The 14,081-nt window shown below is 37.4% G+C and overlaps 1 protein-coding gene across 2 annotated transcripts in view; it reads left to right on the top strand.

Annotated features, from left to right (window-relative positions):
* ptprr (protein tyrosine phosphatase receptor type R) overlaps positions 1 to 12,335 on the top strand; it is a 39,090-nt gene extending 26,755 nt beyond the window's left edge. Inside the window, exons 9-17 of one of the 2 annotated variants that reach the window (XR_005205638.1) lie at positions 3,992 to 4,184; positions 5,499 to 5,583; positions 6,916 to 6,995; positions 8,229 to 8,366; positions 9,039 to 9,149; positions 9,246 to 9,403; positions 9,486 to 9,599; positions 10,657 to 10,925; positions 11,170 to 12,335. Coding sequence is in view for 1 of the 2 variants with exons in the window: in XM_037761326.1 (XP_037617254.1) it covers positions 3,992 to 4,184; positions 5,499 to 5,583; positions 6,916 to 6,995; positions 8,229 to 8,366; positions 9,039 to 9,149; positions 9,246 to 9,403; positions 9,486 to 9,599; positions 10,657 to 10,750 (973 nt within the window). In the remaining variant the exon portion in view is untranslated. Of the gene's footprint in view, positions 1 to 3,991; positions 4,185 to 5,498; positions 5,584 to 6,915; positions 6,996 to 8,228; positions 8,367 to 9,038; positions 9,150 to 9,245; positions 9,404 to 9,485; positions 9,600 to 10,656 lie in introns of both variants that reach the window. The other variant, XM_037761326.1, reaches the window with a different exon arrangement.
* The last annotated feature ends 1,746 nt before the right edge of the window (positions 12,336 to 14,081 follow it).

The raw sequence follows: 14,081 nt of genomic DNA, 5'->3' as shown, positions 1-14,081 counted from the left end.
TCGGTTAACGAGGATCGGTTATCGGTTAAGAACATTTTTCAAAATGAGCATCCCTATTATGATGATTATATGAAGAGAGGCAATAAAATCTGACTAACTGAAGCTTTAAAACTTCCTAACGTTTCAGAAACACACCTGATGAGACCTCAGATGGTCCGCCATGTTTAGAGACGGAAGTGTGTTTGTGTGTTTAGAGTAGAGTCACCTCTAACCTGTGATTGTTGGAGCAGTGCGGTGCGTACGTGCAGATGAGGAGGCTTTAAGCAGAGGTGCGTGTGCGTGTGTCCATCCTCATCCTATAGTTCACAGCACTCAAGGATTTACGTTGAGATATTGCAGCAGGTTTCCTCCATAAACAATGTACACAGAGAACATGTACGTGTCCTGTAGCAGGTGTTTATATGAAGGGAGGCGTCTTCCTCTTCATGTCAGGAACATGAGGAGGAAGAGCAGCTCCAACGGGAACTCTAATGTTCCTCCTCAGATTACATCTAAACCGCCGCTTAAAGGACCTTTCCCATGTGTTAGCCCGTTTCCTACAATTCATATAAACTTTACATCACCGCTGATAATTTTCCAAAGAACACCGTTGATCGTCAGACGGATTTTAGTCCAGTCAGCCAGCGATCACGGTTCAGTTCAGGGTGTAATCAAATCAACTCTTTAATTCACATAGTCCAAAGTCTTTCTAAGACTTCGTAAGTCAAAATGTTTCCAAAGTATCTCATCATATTAATTTAAATAAAAACATGAAATAAATCTCAGTTTCCACATTTTTGTATTTACTCATTTATTCTTTAATTTATTTATCATTAAATTTCCACGTTTTTATTTACTTATTTATTATGTTATTTATTTTTTATATTTCTACATTTTTTATTTACTTATTTATTATTTTTATTCCTCTATATATTTCCATATTTTTATTCACTTATTTATTCCTTTATTTATGACTCTTTATATTTCCATATTTTTTATATATTTCTCTTTATAATTCCACATATTTATTCTTTTATTTATTTAGCGTAGTATTTCCACATGTATTTTCTCATTATTTTACAGATTTATTATTTTTAATGGCACTCTTATAACTCCATAAGTCTGAGGAATATAAATGTTTTAATCCTTTTTTTAAATTTAACAAAATCTGACAAACTCTCCAATAAATCTGTGTTAAATAAATTTGTGTCTAAAAGCTCATCTCATAAATCATATCAATTTTGACTTTATATAACTTAGTTTAATTTAGTATATCTGGTAAACGTCATCAATTTGATGTACAGTATTATCTCACAATGTTAATTGAGTTAATCTCATAATTTTGATTAAGTAGATCAAAGTTTTGATATCGTTGTCTCTTCATTTGACCTGATGAATTTCACAATTTAAATTTAGCAAATCACATTTTAGTTTTGACTCGGTAAATGTAATTATTTATTAAGTATTGATTTAGTGTTCATTTGGTCATTAATCTCAAACATCTCTTTGATTTAGTAAATCTCATAGACTAACAAGTCTCGTAATTTTGAATTAATGTCGTAAATGTGATTTAGTATCTCATAAATTTGAGTCAAGAGGGTATTATAAATCACTTATATTATAAGTAATATTTCTGTCAGATTTTTAAGCAAAATCCACTCCACATTATGCAACCATTTCATAATTTAATTTAATTTAAAAAGAAATTCCCAATAGAAATACAACCATTTAATTAAATTTAAAAAGATTTAATTTATTTTTAATTAGATTTAATTGAAAAAGAAACCCACTGCAAAATGCAGGCATTTATTTATTTAATTTATTTTAATTCAATTTGATATAATTTAATTTAGAAATTCCCTTCACTCATAAATTTGATTTAAAAATATCTCATTATTTGGAGTAATAAATAATCTAATAATTTTAATATTTCTTTCATATTTTTGACATTATCGTTCTTTCTTTGTTTTTTCGTGGCAGAAATGAGCTTCCACCCATGCAACTATTCATACGTTTGTTTTTGATGCGACGGCCAACATGCCCCGGACCTTTGACCCCTCTGATGAAACTAGTTCCTGATTAAACTGAAATAAAGTGATTAAAGGAACTGTTGCTGTAAACAGTCTGTTGACTCACCATGACGGAACACATCACATACCTTTAATTTTCATACTTTCAGTATATTTATCTGATAATACTTTCATACTTTTACTTCAGTAAGGTTTTAAATGCAGGACTTTTACTTGTAGTGGAGTATTTTCACAGTGTGGTATTCATACTTTTACTGCAGTAAAGGAGATGAATTCTTCTTCCACCACTGAAAGTCAACATTTAATTTAAATAAAAAATACTTGTTTGTGTCTTTGTTAAGAGTTTGAAAACAAAGTTGTGGGCGTGAGAAACCCGGATATAGTTAAATGAAAGCAACCCCATTTTTCAAAATGAGACGCTTTAAGTGTTTGTTCAGATAAATCAGCTTCAGCAGCTCTTTCCTAACTTTCCCTCTTAAGTAGTTTCATAACAGAAAGGAAAACATCTTTATCTGCGCCTCCGCTCGGAGTCGAGCACTTTAGCCGTTATCTGCTGCTCGTAACTTTCCGTCGACTCGCAGATTTGAACCTCGGAGGCCATTTTGTTCTGGTTACATCAGCGTTTAGAGCGGCGGTGTTAAAGTGTGGAGAGCACTCTGTGATCCTCAAGGTAAGAAAAGGAAGGAAGATTTCAGGCTTCGAGTGAGAACAGGATGTTTTTCTTTGTGTGTGTGTGTGTGTCTGTGTGTTGTCCACTCTGGAGAGCAGCCAATCAGCAATCAGACGAATAGGAAGTAACGGCATCCTGGACAGGAAGCCGGCCGACATGTAGCCAGACGACGAGACTCCACCCACACGCATGCCGTCGAAGCACACCTCGTCTCTTCTTCTTCTGTTGTGACACTTTAACCGTTACAAAACTATTCCACTGTTACTCCTCAGATTTACTCCGGAAACAGGAATTCACCTTGAAATTCAGTTAGATATTCCTAAACCACCTTTAAAAAAAATGCAACAATTTAATAATGATAAAAAAATAATCTATATAAATGCAACAACTGATTATTTAATTTAATTTAAAAATAAATCCTCTATGGAAATGCAACCACTTAATTAATTTAGTTTTTATTTATTTTGAATTAGATTCAATTGAAAAAGAAATCCACTTCAAAATGCAACCATATAATCATTTTTATTTAATTTGAAAATGAATCCCCTATAGAAATGGGCCATTTAATTAATTAAAATTTCATTTTATTTAAAATATTTAATTTATTTTTAATTAGATTTAATAGAAAAATAAATTCCCTACTCAAATGCAACCATTTAATAATTTAATTTAATTTGATTTAAAAATAAATCCTCTATAGAAATGCAACCATTTAATTGATTTAATAAAATACAATTTAATTTAATTTAAATATATTTGAGTTATTTTTAATTGGATTTAATAAAAATAAAAAAATCCTCTTATATAACCATTTAATGAATTGAATTAAAAATATTTAATTTTCTTTATTTTTAATTAGATTTGATAGAAAAATGAATCCACTACAAAATGCAACCAATTAATGATTTCATTTAATTTAGTTTAAATTATCTGTGGAAATGCAACCATTACATCATTTCATTTGATTTAGAAAGAAAATCTCTTCACTCACAATTCAAAAAATCTAAATGAGACTTGATGTGACTCATTTTCTGAATCTCTTGATCTGGTAGAGAAAAGAGATGAATTTCACCCTCTGCTGGGTTTATTGGCTCTTTAGAAAACTTTCATGTACGCAAAATCCAAATGGTATCTTCCTGAACTTCAGCAGAGCAGTAACCTCAGAGAACATGTTGTTATAAATCACAAGCTAGTGAACTCCAACAAAACACAGGAAGGAAGAGGACGTTTTTGACGTGTCCAGTTCTAACATAATATTTCTTCTCATTTTCTCCCCATCTCCTCTTCTTCACCTCCCATCCGTCCCCTCCAGACGTGGCTCTAACGTCTCTCTGGTGTTGGACATGTCGGCTCTCGGCTCGGTGGAGCCCCTCAACGTTGCCGCCGTGGTAACCCCCAGAGAGGCGGCAGCTAGGGAGTACCTGCTGGCGGCCGGCCGACCTCTGACGCGACAACAGCTCCGCGACGTCGTCAACAACACACACAAGCTGCACACCGAGTTCGCTGTAAGTCGTTAAATCCCTCCCACCAAGCGCTACGATTGTCTAGTTGACTTGTATCCTGTTTTCCAAATGAGGATTGGATACAGGATGTTTATTGTCCAGGATTCCCCAAAATTCGTGCCAAAATCTACTCCAGTTTCCTGTTACAGAAAACTATCGTTTATACTGAAACAGAGACGTCTACACCAAACCTCAATTACGCCACCACTTCTCTGCCTGCCTTCACTCACACACCGTGCTCGTTCTCACACTTTCGCTCCACTCTCACGTGCATGCGCGCACACTCCACACTGCAGAAGAGTTAGTTTAGCTCTGAGAATATCTAGTGAATATACAGTGGACGTTTGTGCAGAAATAACTGCTGCAGCTCCTCCAGACCAACAGAGGTTTCCCGTGTCTTGTGAAGTGACGGAGCTCCGCAGAGAGAAACGTTATCGTCTCTGACCAAAACTCCGGTGTCTCCCCTGTTCCCTCCGGCCGCGGTCGGGAGGCTGAAGCAGGAAAAGCCAACACTAGGATCAGCATTGATTCATGGAGAGACCTTCGTCTGGTCAGCTAACATTACTGCTGATATTGTGCTTTTAGCTGACGTGTGTCTCCTCACTGTTTTCAGCGATGCTCATTCATGTCTATGTAGAGCGAGCAAGCGCGAGCAACGGGATGCTGACTTTCGTTGACTTAACGGCCACAGGTGTCGCTGTTAACAAGACATTTCTGATTTTTACAAACAGTCCTAACTACTAACTATTGTGTACCAATATAAATATATTATGGCTGTCAATCGATAAAATTTTTTAATCGCGATTAATCGCAAATCACGCATTTTTTTATCTGTTCAAAATGTACTTTAAAGGGAGATTTGTCAAGTATTTAATACACTTATCAACATGGGAGTGGACAAATATATACCAATGGATCCATTAGGTTTTTTCTAGTTTCATATGATACCAGTATCTTCACTCTAGCTTTAAAACTGAGCCGCTACAACCTAAAAATCACAGGCTGTGTTCATGCGTTAAAGAAATTAGTGGCGTTAAAACAAATTTGTGTTAATGCGTCATTATTGCGTTAACTTTGACAGCCCTAATACTTTTATTTTTTCGAGTAACTTAAAGCATGTCAGTGAACTGTATATGTCCAGCCCTTGATGTGATTCTCATTTCCCAGCGTTGCCCTTAGTGAAACTGAGTTTGATACTCCTGCTTCACCGTGTAAAAATGACCACCGGTGATCGTGGACTGGTTACCTGTCCTATCAGGTGTCCTATCAGGTGTCCTATCATTTCATTCATTTTAACGTTGAATTCTTCCATCTCAGGAAATTCCCATGAACTTCATTGATCCCAAAGAGCTCGATATTCCAAACCACGGGACCAAGAACAGATACAAGACCATACTGCCCAGTGAGTACTCTGTGTGTGTGTGTGTGTGTGTGCGTGTGCGTGTGCGTGTGTGTGTGTGTGTGTTTGTGTGTGTGATAACCTCTGTGTTGCTAGGAGACAGTAAATGTCCCAAAACAGTCCTCATCTCTCATTTCCTGTTGAACCAGGAAGTAGTTTTACTATGTGGAAGGGGCTCAAGGTCAAAGGGGAACAACCTCAAGGACGAGCTAATATCACATCTCCCTCCTCCCTGAACACACACACACACACACACACGCTTGAACAATAGATTTTCCTCAGAGTACAGTTTGTTCTCACAGCCAGCCGAGCATTTAGCCTGATTAACACATTATGTAACACACACACACACACACACACACACACACAATGATAGTTTTGAGTTGAGGGGGGGGGCGGGGTTATCAATACAACACTAAGTGGGGGGGGGGGGGGTCCTTCCTTCCTTCCTTCCTTCCGGCCAATCAAGAGCAAGGAATGCTCACCTAGAGCTGCTGTCAATCAAACTCCTTCCTGTGTTGGAGCGTCTGTGTCGTCTCTTCTGAAGTGTTCGCTGCTCTGAGGTCTAGACCGGGTTTAGAAGAGGGGATCCAGACCAAGTCAGGACTGAGGTTAACAAGGGTTCAACATCAAGTCTAAAAGGGGAACAAGATCAAGTCGAAACCAAGTCGAAACCAAGTCTTCACGGGGGTCGAGACCCACCCAATACCGAGTCTAAAAGGGACTTGAAACCAAGTCAAAGACCAAGTCTAAAAGCAGATCAAGACTGAGTCTAAAACAGCCCAAACCAAGTCAGGACTGAGTTTAACAGGGACTTGAGACCAAGTCTAAAAGGAGATCTAGTCAAGTCAAGACTGATCATCACTTAAAGACTGAGCCTGCAATGGACATAAGACCAAATCCAGACTAATCTTAAATAGTAGGCCAAAAGGGGGTCTAAAAGGGGCTTGAAGCCAAGTCAAGACAGAGCCTAAAAGAAGGTCAGGATTAAGTCCAGGATGAGTCTTAAATAGGCATGAGACCAAGTCAAGACTGAATCTAAAATGGGCACAAGACAAACACGACGAAGTTTGAAAACGGCGTGAAAACCAAGTTGGAAATGGGCTTGAGATCAAGTTTAAGAGCAAGTCTAAAAGCGGGTCAAGACCCTCCTCGGCAAACAAGATCAAGTTTTTTTGTCATACTTTTTTATAACGCTGACGGGATTTAGAGCAGAAACATTAAGATTTGATGAAACTATCCGGTCAGATGTAAACGCCTGATCTAAATCTTTCTCCTATCCTTATTTCCTCTCTCGCTTGTGTCCTCGCCTCCTCTCCTCGCCGTGCGTCCTAGACCCTCATTCCAGAGTGATCCTGAAGGCGAAGAGCTGCAACGACCTGCTAAGCTCCTACATCAACGCCAACTACATACGGGTGGGTAGATTCACTCAGAGTCCATCAGTGATTTTAGACTTCATGATGGAGATCCAGTGTGGAGATCTAATAATACTTGCTCAAGGATTTTTCTGATGTCGCCACATCACTCATCCACCATTTCTCTCTAAATGTCTTTTTTAGCTCCGTGTCCTCACCTTTTGTCCTTTAACATAACGACAACCAAATCATTTTGTGTTGTTCACTGTATTTTCTCAGAAAAAAACATCCAACACACTGACGTTATCACATCATCTATGTGGAATGTCAACACACACTCGCAGTAATGTAGTGAAAGTGTACTGCTGCTGCTGCTGTAGAAGTCTGTGATGTCGCTCTCAGACTCTGATACAATAGACTTTCTTCCTGTCAGGAAGCTCCACTGAAACAATTTAAACTGTCAGAGAACAGAGGCTTCATCCTGCTGAACATGTCAACACAGTGACTACATTTATCACAATGAAGGGACGAGCAGAGAACCACATTACGATCAAAACTCTAGTAATGGTAAAAACATCTTTTTTGTTCATGCAAACTACTGAATACAGATAATATCTCAGGTTCAGACAGTCAAACACAGCATCCTCTTCTAAATCTCTTCTTCAAACTTTTTCTTAACTTCGTTTTAATTGTTGAAACTATTTTATCTTTTTTTTATTTCATGTTTTGGATTTTATGTACTTTAACTTTTAATTTGACTTCACTTTGTAACTTTGTTTTAAAAGGTGCTATATAAATAAAGTTACTATTAGTATTATTAATAGTAGAAATATCTAGACAATATGATGCACGATGAAATAAGAGATCATCTGCAAAGTAAAAACCAAATGTGTTTTTATCAAAAAAGCAGAATATAAGAAGCAAAGAAAAGTATTTTTTTCCATTTTGAGTAACATTCTCAAACCCTTTGTAGTATCTGGCACATATATAAAGTATTGTGAATGCTTACATCACTCCTGTACCACAATTGAATTAATGATAGCTTGTTTTTAACTGTGCCTAAAATATGTATGTACAGGGTTAATCTCCTCCATGTATTCACCTTGAGAAAATAAAATTCCTTATAAATAAACATATAAATACCTGCACTGATGATTAATAATAACATCATGTACTTTAGCTCTCCTGCTGTTAGAAGAAATGGATTATGAATGACTTCCTCACATTATGAAGTCTCCCAGCGCTCATGTCACTTCCCTGCTGACGCTGTCATGTGATTGGCTCTCGTCCCAGGGTTACCTTGGCGAGGAGAAGGCGTTCATCGCCACCCAGGGTCCCATGGTGAACACGGTGAACGACTTCTGGCAGATGGCCTGGCAGGAGGAGGCGTCCGTCATCGTCATGATCACCAAACTGAAGGAGAAGAACGAGGTAATCTGACGAAGAGGGAAGTGATTTGATAGAATTCTGTAACTTTAAAAAAAAAAAAAACAGCCGGAGAGGTGGATGTGGATGCGGAGGTCAAAGATAAATTCTACATCTGACATTCAGCTGTTGCAAAGCAGCTATTTATTGTTGGAAAGTCAATCGCAGAGTAAAACCAGTAAGCAAATGTGGACAAACGTGATTCTTTCCGTTAGAGGGATATTTTGGATGTCTCTCAGTGTGGTTGTGAAAAATCGAAAAAATCAGTTTAAGTGTATTTAGAATATTTTCACCGCTTTGCCTCGCCATCAGACAGCCCTTTCTGATGGGGAACTGAAGCTGTTAAGCTGTTAAGCCACCAGACTCCATTGAGAAAAAACTTAATTTTACCTCTCAGAACACAGGAGTTGCTGATCTACCACTGCATCGATCAGTTAGTTAGTTTGTGTTATTGAGTGGTGTGATAGAGAACGGTCGTGATTTTGCTAAACAAAATTCCAATTTCTGCAAGTTGTTTTTCCTAAAAGAAATTAAATGAAACCAGTAGCTGCTTGGAAAATCTGATGGGAGGATTATTGCAGGACTGGAAACAGCTGATCTGTAGTTAATGTGCTCACCATTTAAAAACTAACCGTGTGATACTGTAACTGTTCCCCCGTTATCTCTGTGTCTCTGTAGAAGTGTGTCCTGTACTGGCCGGAGAAGAGGGGGATCTATGGGAAGGTTGAAGTGTTGGTCAACAGCATCAGAGAGTGTGAACACTACACCACTCGCAGCCTCACACTCAAGGTATTTTAGTTAATATTCCTGTTATTTCATCTGTGTTGTGAAGCAGATAAAGTCTTTGTGTTTGGGGATACAGATTTGATGTATTCTTGTGTGCAGTGTGGGAATCAAACCCGCGTGCTGCAGCATTACTGGTACACCTCATGGCCCGACCACAAAACCCCCGACTCAACGATGCCGCTGCTGCAGCTGATGGCCGACGTGGAGACTGACAGACGGACGGCTGCCGTCATGGGACCGGTCATCGTCCACTGCAGGTAGAGAGAGAGAGAAAGACAGAAACTTTACTACTGCTGGTAAAAAGGTTTAAAAATAACTCCCACGCTCCTCTGCTCGCAGTGCCGGGATTGGCCGGACAGGCTGCTTCATCGCCACGACGATAGGCTGTCGACAGCTGCAGCTGGAGGGAGTGGTGGATGTGCTGAGCATCACCTGCCACCTCCGAGCCGACAGGTAACACACTAATACTAACTGCAAAGACATTTTATTGATTTACATTACCAAAACAATTACTTTAACCTGAACCTGAAGCCTTAAACCAAATTTAGACTACACAACATCAGTCCAATAATAATCTCTATAAACACATCCTGCATATGATGCAGAATCTGCACTCTTCTGTGCAAAAATAAATACATAAAAATCAATGCATAAATAAATACATATATAAAAAATAAATCCCAAAATATATACATACATTTAAAAATAAATAAAAATAAAACATAAATAAATAAAAGGAAAAATGAAACAGAAAAGTAAATAAATAAGGGAATTAAAACAAAGATAAATATATAAAGCATATTTAAACAGAAATATCAATTTATGTCACATTTTTTTTGTCTACATTTAATTATAATATTATTTTTGCTACATTTAATGACATATTTATTCATTTATTTATTTTTTATTTTGGCAGGTTCTGTCCTCCATACCTAAATAAAAAATACATGCAAAAATAAATACATACATTTGAAAATGTATATAAATAATACATAAATAAATAAAAGGAAAAATTAAACAGAAAAGTAAATAAATAAGGGAATTGATACAAATATAAATAAAGAGTTATATTTAAACAGAAATATCAATTTATGTTACATTTCTTTGACCACATTTATTTTTGATATTATTTTTGCTACATTAAATGACACATTTATTTATTTATTGAGTCATTTATTGATTTGTTTTTGATTTTGACAGGTTTTGTCCTCCATACATGTAGACGTAGTCACTGTCAGTGTGTAAACAGATGTTAAGTCCAATCTTAATTTATGACCAATATGTAATGTATGTTCATTTCAGTCTTATTTAGAATACTCAATGGCTATGGAGCTATTAAAAACAAACCTTATCAGCAACTTAATGTAAAAAGCACATTTTCATGCTTAGATGGTATAAAAATACTTTTAACTGTATACATTTTCTTGATTTAAACAAATATAAATGGTAATAGTGCTGTTTTCTTTAAACATGAGTGTCACAATAACTAATAATCTATGTGTCTGTGCAGAGGAGGTATGATCCAGACAGGTGAGCAGTACGAGTTCGTCCATCACGCCTTGAGCCTGTACGAGGCCCGCCTATCTGCAGAAACTGGCCAATGAGAGTGCACCACCCACCCAGGAGGCGTCGACTTAAACCTGGAAGTGAGCTAACACAGCGAAGTCCTTAACGCAGGTATGATCTCCGAGATTAGGGAGCTGTGGAGGACGTCTTTTAGTTTGACGGACAACCAATGAGGACTGCTGTGGGCGGAGCCTGCTGAAGGAAAGAGGAAAGGTACATTTCTGAAAATGGAATATATACGTTCTTCTTCTTCTTCTTCTCTGCTGTTTCTTCTTCACGTGTTGTTGGCGAGTGGTTCTTCAGAGGAAAGACTCTCTTCACTTCTGACTGTTGGATCGTGTTTTTAGCTAACCAGACTGTCCTGTTACCTCTTTTCTGTCATGGAGACGTAGAAATAGTTTGATTGAAATCGATGGTACATTGTTCAATAACACTGTTGTGTTTCTGTGTCTTATAGGATTTTAAAATTATTTTGTATCGTGGTGTTCTTCTAAGAAAGGCTATTGGAAAAATGACTGTTAGCTGGTTGCACTGTTGAACCAACCCTTCCAGCCTCGCTGCTTGTGACATCCGCACTCCGTACGTTACTCCATGACTCAGTCACCGACTACCTACGCAAATCTTTTTAATGTTTACGTGTTGTCCAGGAGCGTGATGTATCTTCATGCTTATTTTCCTGATCTCACAGATCAAAACTTCATTTTAAACTTCTCAGAGATACTAAATATGTTTATAAACTTTCAGCTCATGTAACCTGAAATGTTAACTTGCTAACTAGCAAACACATTAATTTTTAATGTTTATATGGTAACGCTACTTTCTGACATGTTTTCAAGTGGGCTATTATCCTTAACCAGACACTAGTAAACTAATAAACCTATATTTAGGTGCATTTTTAAGTATCACATTAGAAAAGGTGTATGGAAATGGCTTCCTCAATTGCTCAAAAAAGTTTTTTTACGCTCGCTTGAGGTGGTTTTTTAGCTTCGTCGAAAAACTGGATGCACTAAATGAATTCTTACGTAGCGAACATTTAACTCACATGACTGATCAGCTGTTTCCGTTAACGGTGTCTTCTCGGATATTCCGATAACGTGCAAATGCTCGTCTTCGTATTCGGACAATATCAAACATGGCTAATACTAGCTGACAACTATTTAAACTTTAATCAAATTAAGCAAATTCCTGAAGACCTCTCTCCATTTTTTTCTTGTAGATTGTTAGATGGTCAAGCCGACTTGTTTTGTTTCCGGTTTGCAACCTACTCTGTTTACTGGCGGATTACTGCCATGCGTAAAGCGTAGCCTATACCGCCAACTTCTGACGGAACTAAGCTTTGCGTAGCTGAGTTTATTCGCTTCACACCAGCTGATGGAAATACGCCTAATTCGCATTTCTTTTTTGCGACATTTCAAAAGTTTGCTTAAAACTGTTGAGTAGGTGAGCTAATACACTGGTTAGCTAGCTAGCAAACTGACGTCTAAACACCCATTTCATTGTTAAAGCTGCAGTAGGCAGTATATTTTTGGCATCATTGGGCAAAAGTTCCATAATAACCTTTCAGCATATTGTAATTCAAGAGTTCTGAGAGAAAACTAGACTTCTGCTCCTCCTCATGGCTCTGTTTTCAGGCTTTAGAACATCTAGCCTGTTACGGGAGACTTTGACCAATCACAGGTCTTTTCATGGAGAGAGCGTTCCTATTGGCTGTGCTCCAGTCATGTGACCAGAACTTGGCGTTCCTTCAACAGATTTCAAGATGGCGGCGGCGTCAAAAACGTTCTCATTTTACAGCTAAACCGTGCACTACAAGATGATTCTGAGAACATGTGAGGAGAGAAATAGGCATTAACGTAACAGAATATTGATTCATATTTGATCAGTGCTGCCTAGTTTGACCGTTTGGCCGGAGTTCGCGAGTGATTGACAGCCGGCTCTCATAGACAGCAGCTGGACAGCAGACCTCAGATCAGCTCTGTCTGCTTGTTTTCCTCCGGTCTGTGAAATCTTGCAGATGTCGTGAGAGCACCGGAGAACACCGGAGGACACAGAGGAACATGATTTTTTTTTCAGGTTACCTGTTTCATGTACTACTGTCACAATATAGCAACCGTTTTATAAAAATAACTTTTGTTAATCATATTTGCTCCAATCTCTCCTACTGATGCTTCAATCAATAGTAATCGAGTACCACTCAAAAACAAACTTCATAATTATTATTTCCACAGCCGCTGGACGCACGTTTTTTTCAACTACTCGGTAACTTACGGAGAGCTGATGTCACAAATGGGGCTAACCTCCAGCCATAGATCACATACTAAAAGCTAACAAACCAATGTAATGACAAATAAGCTCCTGCTAAGCTAGTTCTCGTAGTACAGCGATCTACATAGAGGCTAATTCTAGCTTTAGTAGTTCAGTGTTAATCCGTATACTTTAATGTCAATAAATGGATGCTAACCTATAAGCTCATGCTATTATTAGCGCGCTATGCTAATGCAATATTTTGTTAAAACCAATTAAATCTAGTTTTCAACTGCCAATCCATCCTCGTAAAAGAATAACTTGTTTGTTACAGCAATTATTGTTTATACTATTTAACAAGTACGGCTCCCATGAGGCTTTGACTTCAGGATTGAGTCTAAGAATTATGGGATCTGTAGTTTTTGAATGCTAACATATATAACTGTTGTTTTAGCTTTGTTCAAATGATCTTATATGGACTCAACTCCCCACCATCATGTTAAAACTTTTACTGGATAAAATGTATAAAACACATAAAGAAATGGAGGCTAGTGGAGCACAAGCAGGCTCAAAAATGGCTAGTTGCTTTCAGTCACAATTTATATATTAATCCATTAATTAGAATTAATACTGTTGAAATATCTTGACATTTTATTCAAAGTTTAGTTTTTCAGCACTCGGCCAAATTTAAAAACATAATTTGCTGAAAATTGTTGTGCTGCTTTGTCTCAGAGTTTTCACTCTGTATGGTAGTTAACCTTGTTTCTTACATTGACAATTCCCCTGTTGTATAATATGTTGCTTTATACCAAAAATGTGAAATATATGTCACAATGGTGCAGTCATCTCATCGATGTGCTGTTGTAAATTGTTATCATAATGAGTATGTTATTTTTGGTGTATCAAAGTAATAATAACTTTATTTTTATACTGTTTTTACATGTTTTAGCAGCTATCAACTATTTGTCAACTCGCATGAAAGCTCGCTATTTGGGGTACAAACTTCATCATCTCTTAATCGTGAACTTAACAGGAGCCGTCCAATATAACTACGTATTTTAGAATAAAATGTGAAACAACAATGAAAATACTGAGGTGGTTTTGTCAGTTCCTGGAGTGTTGACT

This window comes from Sebastes umbrosus, chromosome 23 (genome assembly GCF_015220745.1).
Source record: "Sebastes umbrosus isolate fSebUmb1 chromosome 23, fSebUmb1.pri, whole genome shotgun sequence".
Lineage (NCBI taxonomy): Eukaryota > Metazoa > Chordata > Actinopteri > Perciformes > Sebastidae > Sebastes > Sebastes umbrosus.
The sequence above is the reverse complement of the archived record's forward strand: the minus strand, read 5'-3'. Positions and strand labels throughout refer to the sequence as shown.